Here is a 21,227-nt window from a genome sequence, read left to right as displayed (position 1 = left end):
AGTGAGTGAGAGAGGTCAAACACACGCTGGGATGAGGGGTTGTCAAATAGCAAAAAGGAGAGCAGAAGGACCTCAGTGGGAGATGATGCAAGATGGCAGGTCTTGGGTGTCTGCATTTAATTGCGCATAACGTGGGGAATTCTGCACAAATTTGTGCTGCACAGTTGTGCATAATTCTACCAAGAGTATTATGTGGGTCTTTCCGCATGTAAGGCCATTTTTACTGCAGCCATAAAAATGACCATGCGCTAATGTTCCATATGCAAAAGATCACCCAATATAATATTTGTGACAATTTAATCAAACTACTAAGGAGTGCTCAGAAGTTTTAAAGTTTCAAGTTTTAATTTGATGAATCGCTTATTCAAATTTGCTAAGCGAGTTACAATAAAAAAAAAGTAAACATACATTTAGATATACCATTAAAAATTTAAAAATAATAGATAGACCGACAGACTTATAGACTAATCGATACACAAGGAATGGAGGGATGAAGTTACAATTCAGTGTTTTAGAGTAAAAAAAAGAACCATAGATGGAAAAAACATAAGGGAGGGAGGTAGTATAAAGGTATCTACTTTAAGGTTTAAGTAAAATTTAAAGATTAAAAGCATCTTTTAGAAGAAAACTTTTTAAGTTATTTTTAAAACGGCTAAGATCCTTTTCCTCTCTTATATATTGAGGCAAAGTGTTCCAAAGTTGCACAGCCATCACCGAAAACATATCATGCCATCGAGTTCTGATAACTTTCAAGGAAGGGAATACTATGAGCTTTTGGTTAGTAGATCAGATAGAGCGCAGTGTATTATAAGGAATAAGCATTCTATTAATAAATTGTGGTTCATTGGTCGAAAGGGTTTTAAATACTAAGAGTAATGTTTTAAAGGTGATACGATGGTTGATTGGAAGCCAGTGTGAGTTGATTAGAAAAGGAGTAACATGATCGTATTTTTTACCGTTGTGAATGAGTTTTACGGCTGTGTTCTGTATTATTTGAAGGCGCTTCTTTTCTTTTTGTGTGATGTTTATTAATAATGAATTGCAATAATCAAGTTTAGCGATGATTAGGGAATGGATTAGAATGTTTAATGATTTTGGCTTGAGAAACTTAGAGATCGAGCAAATCATGTGTAACCTATAGAAGAAAAATTTAACGGTATTACTTATGTGTTCATGATAGGAGAATTTATCATCAATAATGACACCCAGTATTTTTAAAGATGTTACTAAGTCCAGATGAATGTTATCAAGAGTGAAAGGAATACTTAAGCTTATTCTCTTTTTCCATGGGAAAAGTAAAGCTTTTGTTTTCTGTATATTTAGAGCTAGCATGTTGGAATTAAGCCAGTCTTTGATTATCTCAAGTTTTTGTTGATCTCAAGTATTTCCTCTGTATTTTCTGGATTTAGGGGATGTGAAACCACAGCGGGGGCATGCCTCAAACTGTGCTTTCCTAGGTCAATCATTGCACTGCTAGTTTTTTGTAAATGCATCACTATTTCAAATGCAATCTTCTTATATACTGATAATTAATTTATGTAGAAAAGTTCTTCACTTAACTTATAGAAAATTCAAGAGAGGAATTTCCGCAGATTCTGACTCATTTCGCCAGACCGGCTTCCTCAGAGAACCCATATGAAACTACTGATATTCATCAAATAGTTAATTTCCTTATGTCCTTCCAATTAGAAAATTTACCATATAAGCTCTTACTGCCATACATTTTGTAGGAGGTAAAGGCTCAAAAGAAGCGAGTATCTGCACTAATCAATTAGCATATGGAAATATAGCTGCTCTAACACAGGAGTGCTCACTCTCCACATTGACACAGCCCCTCAAAAAAATTTTAAAATTGTTTTTATCACGTGGTTAGTGTGTGCACATTTGGCAGCAACCATAGGATGTCTGAGCATATCCTGCAGTATGCTATTTTAAGATGAATTAGACACATTAGCACATAACACAGCTTGGTAAAAGGGCTCCTAAATGATTAATGTTGATATATTTTTTACTGCTGTGTACATTTGGTATATTTTACTTGCGTTTTGTGTTTCTCGTTAGTCACATTTTATATTATTGCAAGTTGTCATACTGTAATTCTCAAATAGTTATCCGCCTTGAGCCTCTGTAGTTAAGTGGGATATAAACATGCGAGTACATTAAATGAAATTAAATATCAAATAATAAATAAATGTTTTAAAAGATGTACCATTTGACAACATGCAAATTAAGAGGGTAATTTTATAATAAGTCACCTCAGTTGGATGACCAAGTAGGCACCTATAATTAAGGCTATTTTACAAGTAGGCAGGAGAGGAGACTACAGGAGAGGAAAGCAGGCAAACGGGAGAGAAGAGGCGTAGAAAGAGCAAAAGGCAGGAAAGAGCAAGGGGCAGCGGTGAGAAATAGCTCTACCCAGCCCCCAATATCATCCACCGGAGCTCCACCTTAAAAGGGGAGGGGCCAACGGCACTCGGGTGTTTGGCGTGTGAAGACGAGCGTTAAAGGCACTCACCTTAGTGAGAGCGTCTTTGCGAAGGGACGAGCACTGCAAAGAAGGACACCTACACAGGCAAGTACCACAAGGGCAACAGGACAGACAAGCAGTAGATAAGCATAGTAGTAGCGGAGGGCAATCACAGCAGACACACACAAGCAATAAGGGTAGCAGGTTTAAAATTGGGAGAGGGACTTCACAGTAACACCAAGGATGCTACACAGATTCCTACACAAGAAGCCACTTCAGACAAAGTGTGAGAAGGCATATAGGGAAACAGGGAGAAGCCACTTCAGATGGCAGACCAGCAAGCGGACACCAATGGAAGCAGCAGACAGAAGCAGAATGTTGCGCTACCCAGTTTTCTGCACCGTTTGCCATATGTATGACTACCTCCCCTCTGGGATGCGGGCTTATGTATGCACTTGATGCGAGGAACTGGGGGGCCTGAAGAAACAAGTCAGACTCTTGGAGAGCAGAATACTGGAACTAGAAGCACTTCAAGCAGTGGAGGAGGAGGACAGAGAGGCAGAAAACTTCATGACAGAGGAAACCATTGAGGAAGAAGTCAATGAGTTAGAGAAGTTCATTGAGGAGGCAACATGGAGGCCGTGGAAAATCACCAACAACAGTGGAACTGCCAAGATACACCTACAGTGAGGGAGGATCACCTGGAGGACAACCACAAGGAAGGAATAGGTAACACAGCAGCAAGACCTGGAAACAGTGGAGGGAACCCACAGGAAGACTAGTCTGTGCAAGCCAATGCCAGGATGAGGGAAGATGGAAGTGTACAGAGGACATGGACCTACGGCTGGAGAGATGGACATACACTGGGGACATGGACCTGCGGCTAGAGAGACAGGAGAAGTTAGAGAGGACAGCAATCGTTGTGGGTGACTCCATCATCAGATAGGTTGACAGCCACATAGTGGGAGGAAGAAAGGATTGGCTGGTGATTTGCTTACCAGGCACCAAGGTAGAAGATATAGTGAGCTGCATCGATAGGATCATCGACAGCGTGGAAGGGGAAGATATGGCGGTAGTGATCCACATGAGGACAAACAATGTGAGCAACAGGAACTACAGCAGGGAAACACTAAAGGACCAGTTCCGGATGCTAGGAAGGAAGCTGAAGACCAGAACGCTGAGGGTAGCATTCTTGGAGATCCTGCCGGTACCCAGGGCTGACAGGAAGAGGCAGATGGAGTTGCAAGCAGTCAACACATGGATGAGGCGCTGGTGGACGATTTTCTGGGGGAAGAGCAAGCTATACATGAAGGATGGACTCCACCTCAGCGGAGATGGAATGAGGCTACTTGCAAGCAACATCAAGTGAAAAATTGAGAAGTTTTTAAACTAGGAAGAAGGGGAAAGCCGACAGTCGACGGTTCGGGAAAATGTATACCCAGAGGATACCATGCAAGAAGATTGCAGAGAAGACTCACCGTATCATAGGCAAGTTAGAAATCCTGATGGATCGAAAGGGACACAAGAGAGGAGGAAATGCAATAAAGTAACAGGCTGCAAACTCAAGTGTAGGTACAAGAATGCAAGGAGCTTAAGGAATAAGATGAGGGTATTGGAAGCTATGTTACAAAAAGATAACCTTGACATCATCAGCACCACGGAAACATGGTGGAACTAGGAAAACATCTGAGACACTGTGCTACCGGGATACAGCTATACCGCAGAGACAGAGTAGGACAAAAAGGTGGGGGTATTGCCCTATACATCAAAGATGGAATTGAGTCTACTGGAGAGAACACGCCGGAAACAAAAAATAAGGTAGAATGTCTATGGGCCAAAATACTGGGAACAAATGGAACAGAAACGAAGATCGGCATCTACTACCGACCCCCAGGGCAGTCCGAAGAAACTGATGGAGAAATGACGGATGAGATTAAACACAACTGCAAGGGAGGCAACACAGTTATCATGGGCAATTTCAATTATCTGGGGATAGACTGGAATCTAGGCACCTTTGGCTGCAGTAGGGAGACCAAGTTCCTGGATGCTGTAGGCCAAGGGTAGGCAATTCTGGCCCTCGAGAGCCGGAGCCAGGTCAGGTTTTCAGGATCTCTACCTTGAATATGTATGAGATGGATTTGCATGCACTGCCTCCTTGAGGTGCAAATCTATCTCATGCATATTTACAAGATCATGAAGGGCATAGAGAGAGTAGAAAAGGACAGATTCTTCAAACTTTTGAATAATAAAAGAACAAGAGGGCATTCAGAAAAGTTGAAAGGGGACAGGTTCAAAACGAATGCTAGGAAGTTCTTTTTTACCCAACATGTGGTGAACACCTAGAAAGCGCTTCCAGAGGGTGTAATAGGGCAGAGTATGGTAATGGGGTTCAAGAAAGGATTGGACATTTTCCTGCTGGAAAAGGGGATATAGGGGTATAGAAAGAGGATTACTGCAAAGGTCCTGGACCTGTTGGGCCGCCGCGTGAGCGGACTGCTGGGCACGATGGACCTCAGGTCTGACCCAGCGGAGGCATTGCTTATGTTCTTATGTACAGTATGAGAATAGATGCATATTTCCTAAACTATAAACATACTTCCCTCACACTATACGCCTGAAGGGTATGTGTCTTTTCTTCATGCATAGTTCTAGGAGCATAATCTGTGAGATAATTTTATTAGATCTTTAACAGGCATAAAATAGGAGAAAAAACAGCATGAGAAAAAACAGCAACCCTATTTTTAACAGTGCTTCTCAAACTTTTATCCAATATAACTCCATTAAAAACTTAAAAATTCTTGTATGCCCAGATGTTGATAAAAACAAAATAGTAGACCTCTATTCCCTTCTCCTCTCTCATCCACTTCCTTTGTCTCGCCACTTATCCAAAGCATGAATGTAGCAGTGGTAGTAACGGTGGCAAAATCATGAGTTTAAGTTTGTACTCATAGAAACCTTAGTATTCTTTATGGGTTTTCAGGAAGCTGACACAAGATGAGGGGGACCGGATCCATGAATGTTCATTGACTTATAGGCTCCATGATGACTGCAACTAGTAGACATAGGTCACAATGAATACTCAGAATAGCCCTGTTTCTCTAATCCCTTCAACTGATATGACCCCATTTAGGATCCCAACCCACAGCTTGGAAGACACTGTTTTATAAGATTGCCCTATAAAGTATTAAAAAATGTGCTAGCAGAAAACAATGGAGAATCTTCTTTAGAAATGGACCCATACTGGCATGCAGTTTTGGGACCCTTTTACTAGAGGGTGTTAAGTCCTTAACACGCAGTTAGCAAACCTAACAGGTTACCACAAAAAACGTTAAAGCATCTTGCAATATTTTGTTTTGTGTGTGTTAAAAACCATGCATTACTATTTTTTAAAATATTTTTAGAAGGGGTGTATTGTTGATGGAGAGTGAGTGTTCCCACTCAAGTTTAGGCTAAGAAAAACCAGGACTAAATACCTGCTCCTGTTGTGCGTGGATTGGATATATTCTATAACAGTGCACTTAACTTTTAGGAACCGCCATGATTCACCAATACTCTTCCCCTGCCCATGCCCCCTTTTAAAATTTGTGCATCACTTTACAGAATGTGCCAACTCTGTGTAATTTCTAATTAGTGCCAATTAATGAATTAAACAATAAAGTTGTACACACCAATCAGCTGTGTACACCGATTTGCACACACAACATACACAATTTTGGGGTAACTGGATAACGCAGTATTAACATGGGAGTATATGTGGATTCTGCAGTTGTAATGCGACTCTACATCATTTTATTGACTGAATAAACGCCTGCATCACGAACATCACCTCCGTAGTCTCTTTTTCTGACTTTGGCTTCAGCACTTCCAGTTCTATGTGGATAAGAAAACCTGCAGTCTCCCCCCTTTCCACCTCTTCACCTTAACATTAGCACATCTTCCCCATTTCCTTCCCATTCAGGCACCAGTAATTACTCTTCCCTTACCAAGACCCAAGCAAATATGCTCCCCCTTCCCTTCTCCCACCCTAGTAAGCACGCTCTCCTCTTTTTATGCATTGGGCATTGTGTGGCTGATGATGCCACTCCTGTCTTTCCTCCATACACAGCTTCTTCTTTCAGCCTGTTATAAACCATGAGGAGGCATGGCAGTTATTCCACTTCTCTCCTTCTATACTCAACCCCTCCCCAAGCTTATCCCTGCTCACAGAGAAAGCTTTTTGTCATTTAAAGGGAAATGTCCTGCTACCTGTGTCCTCTAACATCCTTAATGGACTAAAAGGATGCAAAAAAGCAGGGAAATGAACAAAGGCAGGCCCAATTTGTTTTCTAAATAACAGGCGATCGATCATCTATGTGAGAGAGTAAAAACCAATCATACCTTAGTGAATAGCTTCTTCCAATGTGTGTTAGACTTAGATTTCCAACCTCTCAAGGTGTTAGTTGTAGTTCTGCTTCTCATCAGGAAACTGTTGTAGCACAACTTATTTCTAGCTCAACATATTCATTTTCTCTCTTACTGTTCCTTGATATAAGTAATCAGTTGAATCTCTCTGGACACCAGGCACAACTTGTCCTTTGTGAGTGTTACAGTCATCAGCTGCACTGTGACATCATCTCACACATCACTAGCACAAGTTTTGGGGTTTTTTTTTTTTTCCTGTGCTTTGTTCACAATACTATGGTGGTCAGATAATGCGACGAGAGCTAACTTAGGGATATGAGCCTTGAAAAAACCCGCTGGGTGAAACATGTCGGCACGAATGTCCCTGCAAGTTAGACTGCTTAACTAACATAAGCTAAGTACTTCTAAGCATTATAAAATAATCTTCACAATAAAGTTTGAAAATTAAGAATGCTAATATATTAGGACCCAGTGAGGATTTGGTTCGTGAAGCCCGATACAGTGAAAGTATTTTGAATATCATGGTGGTACCTCTGAGGGTCTGTTAGCATTGAAATACCTTCATTATTACCTTGCTGAGAATAAGGGAGGGACTATTGAGGATATATTCTTCTCCTGTCTATACATGTCCAACTCTTCTCTCACAAAAGTCTGCATTATAAATTGATAGTGTAGTTTACCAATTAAAAACTTTACTTGCAGAGTAAAATAAGGGCAGGATCCAATTTTGAATTTGTTTTCTAACTTTTTTGGGATACCATATACAGTAAAACCTTGGATTGCAAATAACTTGGTTTGCAAGTGTTTTGCAAGACGAGCAAAACATTTTATTAAATTTTAACTTGATATAAAGCAATGTTTTGCATTACAAGTACTTAGAGCAGGGGTGCCCACACTTTTTGGGCTTGCGAGCTACTTTTAAAATGACCAAGTCAAAATGATCTACCAACAATAAAAATGCTAAACATATATATATTTATTTATTTTTATATATATATATATATATATATATATATATATATATATATATATACATACACACACCGAGTGTACTTTGTATTTATGTTCAAATATTTTTTTATTATACAGCCCCCCTCCCCGAAGGCCTGACCCCCCCCCCTGAAGGTCTGCACATTCCCCCTCAAAGGTTGACTCCCCCCCTGAAGGCCTGCACTACCCCATGAAGGACTGCACCCCCCCCCCCCCCCCGAAGGCCTACCCTCCCCACATCCATTTACCTAATTCCAGCAGGGAGCAGTCTGCAGAGAGGATCGCTGGTACTTTAGCGATCCTTGCAGGTTGCCATAGGCCTCAGGAGCTGTCTTCCCTCTGCCCCAAGCCTGTCTCTGACTTAGAGGAGGGGCAGGACCACAGCAGAGGGAAGACAGCTCCTGAGGCCTATGGCAACCTGTAAGAATTGCTAAAGTACCACCTGCCACCGGCCGTCTCCCATTCGTCCCCTTTGGAGATCCCCACAGGAATAAGGAAGTTAAATTAATAGAATACTTAGGCACAGAAAAACAAAGAAATACCTCCAAGAACTGCCCCATAAGAACTGCCTGTCACAATGCTCATTAGTGGAACTGAATAAAAGACAAGTACAATGGATTTAGAAGGGGGACGATCCGCCCGGGTGCACGGCTTGGAGGGGTGCACAGCCGGCCAGGTCCGGGTCATCCTGCCTTTCTTTTCCCCCGGTCCGCGCTCGGGGCTCGCGCCTGCCTGGTCCCGCGCCGACGCTCGAATGGTGCCATCAACTCCCGCGAGTCTCGCGATAACCAACAGCACCATTTGGGTGGCGGGTGTGAGCCCCGTGCGCAGACCGGTGGAAAGGAAGGGCAGGAGGACCCGGACGGCTGTGCATCCCTCCAAGCCGTGCACCCGGGGCGGGGGCGGACCGCCCCACCTCGGTAAGCCACTGATTGGGAGGCCAATTTTGGGGTTTTTAAAATTGTATATCGGGCAGCATTAGGCCTCGCTCTTACCTCAATCATTACAGGTGCTTCTATTTCTTGTGATGCGCTGAGCTCCGTCCCCCACCGACCTTCACCCCGCCCTTCCAGCACTCTGATTGGCCAGCGTTCTTTAAGAGGCGGGCCAGTCAGGAGGGGAAAAAAAGAGAAGGGAACCTGCTGTGCAATCGACTGGGGTCGCCTGAGCGAACGACCTGTCGATCGCGATCGACGCGTTGGGCACCCCTGACTTAGAGTATACCTGTACACATATCACAACTGAGTTGATGGTTCTTCTCTCTCTTGACACTGCAAGTGTAGTGACTGTTCTAAATGAGCGAGGTCTTGCAATACAAGTACATATAGTATTTTGTATTAAAGTTTTTGGGTTGTGGAATGAATCGTCTGAGTTTCCATTATTTCCTATGGGGAAATTTGCTTTGATATACGAGTGCTTTGCATTACAAGCATGCTTCTGGAACGAATTATGCTCGCAAACCAAGGTATTACTGTATATTCAAATATAAACCGATTTTTTGGGGCCCAAAAATAGGTCTCAGTTTATATACAAGTCATCTAGTTGTACATCTCCTCCTGGACCTATTGCAGGTCTCCCCCTGGGTCTGCATTGAGCCCTTGTAGTCCAGCAGTGAGCGACCCCTCCTGTGTCTTATCCCAGCCGGCTCCGCACCACTCCACCTACCTCCCACTATTTAATTATATTTTTCTCTCTTGTTTCTCAAAATTCTAAAAGAATTGAATGAAAATTTGAAGGATTGAATTTAAACGTCGGTATTGTTCTTCTTTGTCTGAAATTTGTTCCAACACACAACCACTGATATTATAAAACATTTTTTTACCTTATACTGTAAGAATGTGTAGAAAGTTTTAAAGATATTGTACATCCAAAAGGTAGAAGCAGAAAATGAAACACGGCAGCCCAGATCTTAGTGAGAGTAAACAGGATAAATTATAAATGGAAACACAATTTAGAGGAAGGAAATATCAAACACTACTTTTGTGAGTGAGAAAGAATGCTTTAACAATTCACTTGGATATATTTCTGGTAGGCAATGCTGGCTTAATCAAGTATTGATTTATAAGCTTAGTTAAACATTTGCAGGCAAACATTTCACACATGACTTACGAATGTTTGTGGAATGCACTGCACCCTGCAATGCAACAGAATTGCCCAGGCAAATCTGAAGAAATGTTTACATTTGTATAATGCTTGAGAACATTCAATTTCTTGCAGAAGTTGAAACAGATGTTATTTTATCTGAATTCTCATCATGCATGTTTCCTGTATGTCTATGATGACTTGCCAAGATTTAAGAGACCACCCTACACAAAGGTGAGATATTACTCAGATTCCACAAGAGTTGATATTCAAGATTCAAACTGCATAACAGCTAAACAAACAAGAAGAAAAGCCTGGCTTGCTTTCCAGTTATAAACCGTATTGGGCTATATTAAACCTTATTTTAACTGGGTCTTATGGTGCCATTGTGATTGAACACAGCAATCAAGAAAGGAGCTGAAGTATACATACAAGCTATAGCCCCCTACAACCTATGCAATATCTTAAAACACACAAGAAATACTGATTAGATAGTTCACCATAGAGTCAATGTTCTTGAACTGCTTTCAACAATACTTCTGTCATTCCCCCCAAATTCTGAAAACTGCCAAGTTTGCAAAAGAGATAAACATTCTATTGCTAAATTGTACTGGTTCATTATGGGCATGATCTTAAAATATTACCTCATTATAGTTGTTTGTAAGTCTTAATTTTTGTTATTTCCTCATGCATATCCAGGAAGAGGGGGAGGGGGGGGCTTATTTTTATCTTAGTTTTACACTTTTGAATACAGACATACAGAGTAGGTGGGAGATGGGTAGGATTGCATTCTTATTCTATATAATGAAATGTTAGTGAATGATTATATGTATTTGTGCTTTTATTGATTAGATGGGTGGGTGGGTTAAAATGCTTGCTTATAGATGTTTGAAAAATGAATGTGCTTTTATTGTTTTATTAGATGTTCAATTGATTATTTGCACAGTTCATATTTGGAAAATCAATAAAGTTTAATTAAAAATTAAATAAATAAATAAATTACCACATATATTCTCAATGAACAAACAGAAACATAGAAAAAGGAAGGCAAATGAAGACCTATATGACCATGCTGCCCATCCATGCCTAGTCTGCCCATCCATACTATCTACTATCCCTTCCTTTCCCTTAGGGATCCTATGTTCTCATCACAAGCTTTCTTGAATTCTGATACAGTTTTCATCTCCATCACCTCCACCAGGAGGCTGTACCATGAATTCACTACTCTCTGTGAAGTAGTATTTCCTCAGGCTACTTCGGAGTCTGTCCCCTTTCACCTTCATCCTATGCCCCCTCACTCCAGAGCTTCCTTTCACCTGAAATAAATCTAATTCCAGGTGACACTTTTTTCCCTAAAGGTTTAGGAGAGTTGCAGAGAAGCAGGCTATGCAATTAAAAAAAACAAATAATGATGCCATCAGTTGTCATTTTAGAAGGAAAATTTCAAATGATCTTACCAGGTAATGAGATAATTAGGTAAAATAAGGGGCTGAAAATTTTCCACCATATCTGGTTTGTTTGTACTTTTATATGAATCTTAAATGAACAGTGCGTAGCAGGAGAGGAAAGAGGCAATGACATGGAATAGTAATGCTATGTAGAGGATTGGGTTTATAAATCTCCGTGTTTTCCATTTTGTCTCAAGATTGATTTTGGTGAGATTTTATTAAAATACATGTACACTTCTCCCTCCGTATTCGTGGTTTCTGTACCTGCGGTTTCGCTTATTCGTGATTTTTTGCCTGCTGACTCCGCCCCCCAAAAAACATCATCACTAAAGTTTTTTCCTTTTACTTTTCTAGACAGTACCTATAAAAAAGTTTATCACTTACCATTATTGTACTGTAACTCTGAAAATCGCTGCTGCCATGCATTCTCACACAAATTCGCTGCTTCCATGTTTCCCAGTGTGCACTGAGAAAAATGCTGCTTCCCAGCATCCTTAGAGAGAAAGGCTTTTTCCCAGCATGCATGAAATCGCTGCTTGCTTGCCTGCCCTGAAATCGCTGACTGAACAGGTATTGTTGTATACGGTAATAAAAATTTGAGAATTTCTATAGTAGTAATAGTGGCATCTTATTTCAATAGTAGTAATAGTGGTAGCTTAATTCAAAAACCGCGAATAACAATTGATACATTATTTGCGGTTTCAATAGTAAAAACAATGTCACTTTCTAAAAACCACGAATAACATATAAAAAAGTTATTTGCAGTTTTTTTATGTTCGCGCCTATTGCGAATACGGAGGGAGAAGTGTATTGTTCTTGAATGCCAGCAAATCATTGTCGACTCATTGGATCCAGTGAATAGCTACCCTGAACTGTGTCTGGCCTTCAATCAGGCGGCTAATCATTGATAGCTGTTGTTACTATCTTAATCCACTGCCCTGCTGATTTTCCTCCTCTGAATTGATTAAAATGTACATAAAAAGTAAAATACTGGTATACCAATATGTGCCTTGTTATAAAATTTCCCTCCATGGAAATAAATTTTCAAATTTATCTTTGCAGGTAAACAGGTGTTTAGACACTGAATAAACAGTGGTTACTGCGGATGGACAGACTAGATGGGCCATTTGGCCTTTATCTGCCATCATGTTTCTATTCTATGTTTCTAAGTGCCCCCCCCTCCCATTCTTTGCAAGGAAAAGGATACTTGCTATCCATACCCCAAATACTTTTTCTCATAGAGAAAAGGGTCTATGCTAGGTGTGGGTCCAGGTCAGGCAAGCTGATGTAATGTGCCAAGATTTCATTTTGAAATTCCATCACATTACCTGTTCCTGCCAAGCATGCAAGGTAAAATCTTCTCCACTGTGCTAGTGGCTGTAAGATTATGAGATGGAAACTCCATGGAGTGTTTCTCATAAAAAACATAAGAATAGTCTTACTGTGTCAGACCAATGGTCCATCTAGCCTAGTATCCTGTCTTCACAGTGGCTAATCCAGGTCACAAGTACCTGGCAAAAACCCAAATAGTAATAACATTCCATGCTACTGATCCAGGGGCAAGCAATGGCTTCCCTAAGTCTGTCTCAATAGCAGACTATGGACTTTTCCTCCAGGAACTTACCAAACCTATTTTAAAACCAGCTATATTAACCGCTCTTACCACATCCTCTGGCAATGCCAATCCAGAGCTTAACTATTCTCTGAGTGAAAAGGATATTTCCTCCTATTGGTTTTAAAAGTATTTCCTTGTAACTTCATCAAGTTCTAATTTTTGACAGAGTAAAAAATTGATTCATTTGTACTCATAAAAACATAAGAATAGCCTTATTGGGTCAGACCAATGGTCCATCAAGTCCAGTAGCCCATCATCACAGTGGCCAATCCAGGTCACTAATAGCAGGCAAAAACCCAGGATTTTGTAGACTTCAATCATATCTCCCCTCAGCCATCTCTTTTCCAAACTGAAGAGTTGTCTTTCCTCATACGAGGAGTTCCAACCCCTTTATCATTTTGGTTACTCTTCCTTGAAACCTTTTCTAGATCCATTATATCTTTTTTGAGATAAGGTGACCAGAACTGAACACAATACTCAAGGTGAGGTCGCACCATGGAGCAACAGAGAAGCATTATAACATTGTTAGACTTGTTTACCATCCCTTTTCTAACAATACCTAACATCTTGTTTGGGGTTTTTTTCCCTCCATCGCACACTAGACAGAAGATTTCAGCATATTGTCTACAATTTCCTTGGGCGCTGCCCCCCATGTTGGACCCTAACATCTGGTAACTATAATTTGGGTTATTCTTCCCAATATGTATCACTTTGCATTTGTGCACATTAAATTTAATCTGCCATTTGGACACCCAATCTTCCAATTTCCTAAAGTCCTGCAACTTTTCACAGTCTACATATGTTTTAACAACTTTGAACAGTTTAGTGTCTTCTACAAATTTAATCATCTCGCTTGTCATTCCAATTTCCAGACCATTTATAAATAAGTTAAATAGCACCGGTACCAGTACAGATCCCTACGGCACTCCACTATTTACCCTCCTCTATTGAGAAAAATGACCATTAAACCCTACCCTCTCTTTTTTGTCCAATAACCAATTCCTAATCCACAACTGAACATTGCCTCCTATCCCATGGCTATTTCTTAGGAATCTCTCATGATGAACTTTGTCAAAAGCATTCTGAAAATCTAGATACACTACATCAACCGGCTCGCCTTTATCTACATGTTTATTCATACCTTCAAAGAAGTCAAGCAAATTGGTGAGGCAAGACCTCTCTTGGCTGAACCCATGCTGACTCTGTCCCATTAAATCATGTTTGTCTACGTGTTCCACAAATTTATTTTTTATAATTGTTCCACTATTTTACCCAGCACTGAAGTCAGGCTTACTGGTCTGTAATTTCCTGGTTCTCACCTTGAACCCTTTTTAAAGATCGGCCACCCTCCAATTTTCAGGTACTACAAACGATTTTAGTGATAGGATACAGATCACTAACAGCAGATCAGCAGTTTCATGTTTGAGTTCTTTCAGGTGATTTATCACTCTTTAACTAGTCATCTGGCTTAGTACATCTTTCAGGTTCACCAAGATTTCTCTCAGTTCCTCTGCATCATCACCCCTTAAAACCATTTCAGGTTCAAGTAGATCTCTTACATCTTTTTCTGAAAGACCAAAGCAAAGAATTCATTCAGTCTTTCCACTATGGCCTTATCTTCTCTGTGCACCCCCTTTTGCTCCTTGATCATCCAACTGTCCCATGGATTCCCTCACAGGTTTTCTGCTTCTGATGTAGCTTAAAAAATTGTTACTATGAGTTTTTGCCTCTTTGACAAGTTTAAACAATGGCTTGCAAGAACCATGGGCTCTCTCAAAATTACCCTTCATATATCTTAAATAAACACTAATAAAAACATGCACTATATAAGACATCTAGTTTTAAAAATGTATTATAAACAATTATGATGGGTAGGCAATTTTAATGCATACTACATGGATGAAACTATCAACTTACTGAGTCTCCTAAATAGAAATGTATGCAAATGTTTCAACATGAATAATGTGTTTCATTAACATGTCATATATTACTAGAAAGTTCTGATTTGAAATTGCAGGATAAATAATTTCTAACACCCAGGAATTAATAGGCTGAATTTCTGTTAGAAGGGCTGGCTTAACCAGTGTACCAGGTGAGGCTCTGGCACAGGGTGCTGGTCATTAAGGGTGCCAAAATAGCCAATCTCTGACCTCACCTGGTTTACAGGTTAAGCTTTTTTCTTCCTTCCCTGCAGATCTGGCACTGCTCCTTCACCTCTCTCAAGCCCCTGCAGACCTTAGCTTTCTTTCCTCTATGCCATGTAGATATTTAAATGTCTCAATTATAACTCTCCTCTCCTGGCTTTCTTGCAAAGTACACACATGGAGGTCATTAAGTCTCTCCCCATATGTTTTATGATGAAGGCCACTGACCACTTTAGTAGCCACCCTCTAAACCAGCAGTCACAAACTTGCAGCCCACCAGGTACTATTTTGAGGCCCTCGGTCTGTACACAATTGTTCACTCCACAAGTGTCCGTTAGCTGCTGTAGCCTCATGCAAGCGCTTTCCTGCGTCTGTACGCGAATGTGAGGTGGAGTCCAATCGCATGCAGATGCAGGAAAGTGCTTGCGTGAGGTTACAGCAGTGAGGCGGACAAAGTTCCAGAACGTAAGGTAGCCACTGGAGCAATGGTTGGAGGCAGTGCAACTTATGTATGTGTCCAGTGCTGGAGGAGGTGAGAGTTGAAGGCGGTTGCGGACGCCTGTTATAACTGTTATAATCTTTTGTTAATTCAAAGGAAAAGGAAAGATGTTAAACTTTAACTGTGAGGGCAACAGAAAAAAATAGGTTACTTGAAGAGCTGTAGAAAAAATAGTTAATGTATTATTAAAGAAATGGCAATTTTGCATGAGGTAAAACTCTCTTTCCCTTAACAGTTAAAGGAAAGATTTATAAACTATAAAGAGTTTTACCTCATGTAAAATTGTCATTTCTTTAATAACACATTAACTATTTTTTCTGTGGCCCTCCAAGTACCTACAAATCCAAAATGTGGCCCTGCAAAGGATCTGACTTTGAGACCACTGCTCTAAACCGACTTCATCCTGTTAATATCTTTTTGAAGATGTGGTCTACAAACCTGTACACAGTACTCTAAATTTGGTCTCATCAGAGACTTATACAGAGGCATTATCACCTTTTTTTCCTGATGGTCATTTCTCTCCCTATACATTCAAAACATCCTTTGCCATTGCCTTTTCTACCTGTTTGCCACCCTAAGATCATCACATGCAATTACATCCAAACCTCACTCTTCTTTTGTGCACAGAACTATTTCACCCCTTAAACTGTACCACTTCCTCAGGGATTTCTACTCTATTGCAGATTGTATTATTCCCAAAGAAGTAAACCTTACCAGACAGCCCTTCAGCAATATCACTAAGAAAATGTTTTCATCTACGTGGCCTGGAATGCAGTGGTCAGAAGTCAGTCCACATGAGCTCATTATTCACAAGTTGTCAGCATTGTACATCTATAAAAACAGATGATATGGATTTACTTACGTGAAGTTTTTGAAGCAAGGAGCGTGACGTTGCCACTAGCTATGAGCTGGAATCCTAAAACATTGGTCTGTTCGTCATTAGAATAATCAGCAAATTCTGCATGACATGGGTAAGATATACATGGGTTAGAACTTTGATAGTAGTTTGCTGTAAATAAACTCCCTTAATTCTATAACAGGTTGCTTAAGGTTAGGTGCCAAAAGCATGCCTGAGTTATAAAATACTAGCACTTATGCTTGATGCATCTTCAGCAGTATTGTATGACTTTAGTGTGCAACTGCCATAGCATGTAAATGTGTAAAGGTCACTCACGGAATAGAGGGGAAAGCACAGGCAGGAGTATGGTTATGAGTTCCACTTACACATGAAGCTTATGGAATGCTGTAAATTATATACAAAAGTATTGCATTTAATCATGAGCATTTATGCCTGCTATTAACAGGATGCATCTAATGTAGGTTCATTAATGTTACAACTTATGCTAGTAGTCTATAATGGAATTTATATGCATAATTGTCATTATAGAATTAATGCGCCAAATTTTGGCATCTAACTTTTCATGACCTTTATAGTATTGCTCTCATAGCCAGTAATGTATTATAATGGCTCCAAAACCTTTACTGGGGCACCCAAAGCCAGATAAAAGTTTCAGAATATCCACAGTGAATAAGCATGAGATAAATTTACATTCAATGGCAGCAACACATCACAAATTGACATCATGGATATTCTGAAAACCTGATTGACTGTGGGTCCCCCAAAGGTGGTTTATTAATCAATTATAGTTTACAATGGTTTTAAATTCAGACCAATTACATAATGTTTGTATTGGTACTGTCTTGGTGTATTTTATTTATATCTCACCCTTCGCCAAGGTGGGTAAAAAAAAAGAAACATATATAATATAAAAAATCACAAAAAAAACCCACACAATGCTAATGTGTCTGCTGCCATTACTATTGTTTACAAATAAGACTGATAATATTTTTCACTTTTTAAAAATTAAGTTAAAGGGGTTCCTAATCCAAATTAAATGTCAAACTTGAATCTGTCATCCTGTCAGCATAAACTTATATTTGTCATATTAACCATGCACAGGTGCCCCAAATACGAGACTTGAGAAGGCTAAGCCTCCCCAGCCCCAACCATGACCTCTTTCCCCCACTGACACCTCTGCCACATCTTCTGCCTTTGCAGGTCTATGGCAGCAGCAGCTGTGAATTTCCTAGAATCTAATGGTCTGAAAGATCCAAGACAACATGGTTTTACTAAAGGTAAATCATGACAAATGAATCTGATTGAATTCTTTGACTGAGTGACCAGAGAATTGGATCAAGGATGTGCGCTAGATGTAATTCACTTAGATTTCAGCAAAGCCTTTGACAAAGTTCCTAATAGGAGGCTCTTAAACTTGACAGGCTGAAGTCAGGACCCAAAGTGGTGAACTGAATTCAAAACTGGTTGACAAACAGACATCAGAGGGTGGTGATTAATGGAATTCACTCAGAGGAAGGAAAGGTGAGTAGTGGAATGCCTCAAGGATCAATGCTGGGGCCAATTCTATTCAATAAGTTTGTGAGCGACATTTCCAAAGGGTTAGAAGGTAAGGTTTGCCTTTTTGCAGATAATACCAAGATTTGTAACAGTGTGGACATCTAAAGGGGGAGTTGAAAACATGAAAAACGATCTGCAAAAGATGGAAGAATGGTCTAATGTATGGCAACTAAAATTCAAAACAAAGATATGCAGAGTGATGCATCTGGGAAGTAGAAATCCGAGGGAGATGTATATGCAGGGAGGCGAGAGGCTGATATGTATGGATGGGAAAAAGGATCTTGGAGTGATAGTGTCTGAGGATCTGAAGGCGACAAATCATTGTGACAAGCCATTGTGGCTGTAGCCAGAAGGATGCTAGGTTGTATAGAGAGAGGCATAACCTGAACAGGTTGTTGGAGTATTGCGTTCAGTTTTGGAGGTCATATTTGGCTAAGACAACAAAAATGGTAGGGAGATTGCACCAAAAGACGTACAAGAAGAAACTGGAAAACTTCAACATGCACAGTATAATCTAGAGGAGAAGAGGGACAGGGGTGATATATTGCAGACATTTAAATACTTGAAAGGTATTAATATAGAACTAAACCTTTTCCAGAGAAGGGAAATTGGTAAAACTAGAGGGCATAAATTGAAATTGTGGTATGGTAGACTTACATTACATTACATTACTGGCTTATATTCCGCCTGTACCTTGCAGTTCTAAGCGGATTACATCAGAAAGATAGCTGGACATTTCCAGGAAGAGAAATACAATTAAAGAAGTTGGTCCTAGTACGACAAAAAAGATAGCTGGACTTTTCCAGTAAAAGGAATACAATTGAAGGCGTAAGGTCTAAAGCAATTTTGATGAGATGATTCTAAGAGGGGGTGAGAGAGGAAAAGGGAGGGATTAGGACGTTTGGGTGAATTTTTTGAATAGTAGGATCTTGATTTCTTTGCGGAAAGCCTTGAGGTCAGTTGAAGCTGTCAGTAGGTTGGTGATGGTGGGATCCAGTTTAGCTGCATGTGTTGCTAGTAAGTTGTCATACATCTTTTTGCGTTTAGTTCCTTTAAAAGGGGGGTAGGAGAAAGAGGATTGGGTTCTCCTCTGTCTGGAGTAACGTAAGGAAATCTTTTTCATGAAAAGGGTGGTGGATGCCTGAAACAACCTCCCAAAGGAGGTGGCAGAGAGAAAAACGATGACAGAATTTGAAAAAACATGGAGGATCTCTAATTAGAATATGATTTAAAGAAATTGAAGAACTAAGGCTGGTAACCAGGCAGACTTATATGATCTGTGTCCCGTATATGGCAATTCAGTTTAGAATGGGCTTGGGAGGGTTTTGACAGGGGCCCCAGCAATTTGGAACATGAGGACGGTGTTGGGCAGACTTTCACAGTCTGAATCCCACAAATGATGAGCTGGTTTGGACAGGCTGGAGTGAGCTCCGACCACAACTCCAGTAGTTGGAACCTAAGGACAGTACTGGGCAGACTTCTGAGGTCTATAGTCCCAAAAATAACACTTTAATCATGAAATTGTAATACGTGTAATTATAGGGCAGACTGGATGGACCACTCAGGTCTTTATCTGTCATTTACTATGTTACTTTGTAGACCAAAGTTTTTCTGGGTTTAACACTAACCTGTTAGTATATAACCAAGTTGCTACAGCAGATAAACAGTCCTGAAGGGGCAGTAAATTTGGTATAAGATGTGACATGGGATGTAATAGCAAAATGTCATCAGCATAATAAAAAGCTTTGACATTGAAATCTTGGACTAAAGGTAGACAGATGACTCAAAAAGACGTTGAACAGCATAGGCGAGAGTATAGAGCTCTGAGGAACATTGCAGGAAAATAAATAAGGAGTTGATATTTGGGAGGAGGTAGAGACTGAAAAAATAAAGCATTCCATAAAATATGAATCGATGTACTAATGAGTTTCTTATGGGACAAAACCAGGCATGTGAAATATGTCACTGAGTTCAAATTTATTGGCATGGACCAAATGACTTGCCACTAAGTTTGGTCTGACCTTCAGCAGTGATATCATACATTAACCCTTTCAGGACCAAGGGACATATTTGTCCCATAACTTTAAAATCCTATAAATTTTGATTGGGATAGTCTACAGTTCTAAATTTGATATGTACGGATTCCATATGATACTGCCTTTATGTAAACAAACTGGTTCCGACATTCATTCATTAGCGTCGTTGCCAGATTGACGAGAAGATTCACTTGCCACACTGTCCATAAGCCAGAAGTGTGATTTTTTTAAAAAAAAATAATGATATTTCACAAAAAAAATCAATTTTTTGGCATCTGCAAGCCCTTTTTACCATAAAAATGTCATCAAAACCACAAAAATTGGCCTACGATCCTTATGGTCCTGAAAGGGTTAATCATAGGGGTCCTTTTACTAAGGGGCGCCTAGCCATTTTAGCGCGTGCTAAACGTTAACGCACCCATTATATTCTATGGACACGCTAGCGTTTAGCCTCCATTATATTCCATAGACGCGTTAGCATTTAGCATGCGCTAAAACGGCTAGCGCCTTACTAAAAGGACCCCATTAGATATTTAAATGTAGTAAGGGCTGCTACTGGTAACCAGAGCAGTCTTCAGAAGTGGAATCACTAGCAGAAACTTGTACACAAAATTATTTTGACTGCTGTATTCTGGATAGCAGTTTTGAAATGCTAAGTACAAAGAGCTGCAATAGTCTAAACATGAAAGAACAAATGCGTGAACCAACTTCTGTAAATTGTCTAAAGAAAAGAAAGTTGTGATGTGCTATAAGAATTGTAAGTTTTGAAGCATGGCAAATAGCAAATGATGAACTTGAAGTTCACCCCCTAAAGCAAAATTATAACAAACTCCCAAACTTCGATAAGCAACTTGGAGTGCTATAATTTTGTCTTCTAACATAGGGCCAACTGATTATAGAGGGTATATTTTGCCGACCACCTATTCTCTGTGATTAACAAAAGAATGACCAGTCATCCATTTTGAAATACTGTGTGTTGGAAGCAGGCAGCAATTAACTCATAAATTTTGGTATTGATACAGTAATAGGGAAAACAATATGATCAAGATCGGCATAAACATAATCCTCTGAATTCTATATATGGCACTTTGAGTTGCACATGCAGCTTAATTGAACAACAAGCAATCAG

General features: G+C 40.0%; 1 protein-coding gene across 3 annotated transcripts in view; it reads right to left on the bottom strand.

Annotated features, from left to right (window-relative positions):
* The window catches only part of BBS9 (Bardet-Biedl syndrome 9), a 434,574-nt gene that overhangs the window by 191,776 nt on the left and 221,571 nt on the right, over positions 1-21,227 (bottom strand). For all 3 annotated transcript variants that reach the window (XM_033930592.1, XM_033930593.1, XM_033930591.1), the window contains exon 16: positions 16,509-16,604. In XM_033930592.1, coding sequence (XP_033786483.1) covers positions 16,509-16,604 — 96 coding nt within the window. The remainder of the gene's footprint in view (positions 1-16,508; positions 16,605-21,227) is intronic.

This window comes from Geotrypetes seraphini, chromosome 2, assembly GCF_902459505.1.
Source record: "Geotrypetes seraphini chromosome 2, aGeoSer1.1, whole genome shotgun sequence".
NCBI classification, from domain to species: domain Eukaryota; kingdom Metazoa; phylum Chordata; class Amphibia; order Gymnophiona; family Dermophiidae; genus Geotrypetes; species Geotrypetes seraphini.
Note: the sequence above shows the minus strand (reverse complement) of the source record. Positions and strands in the feature narration are given on the sequence as shown.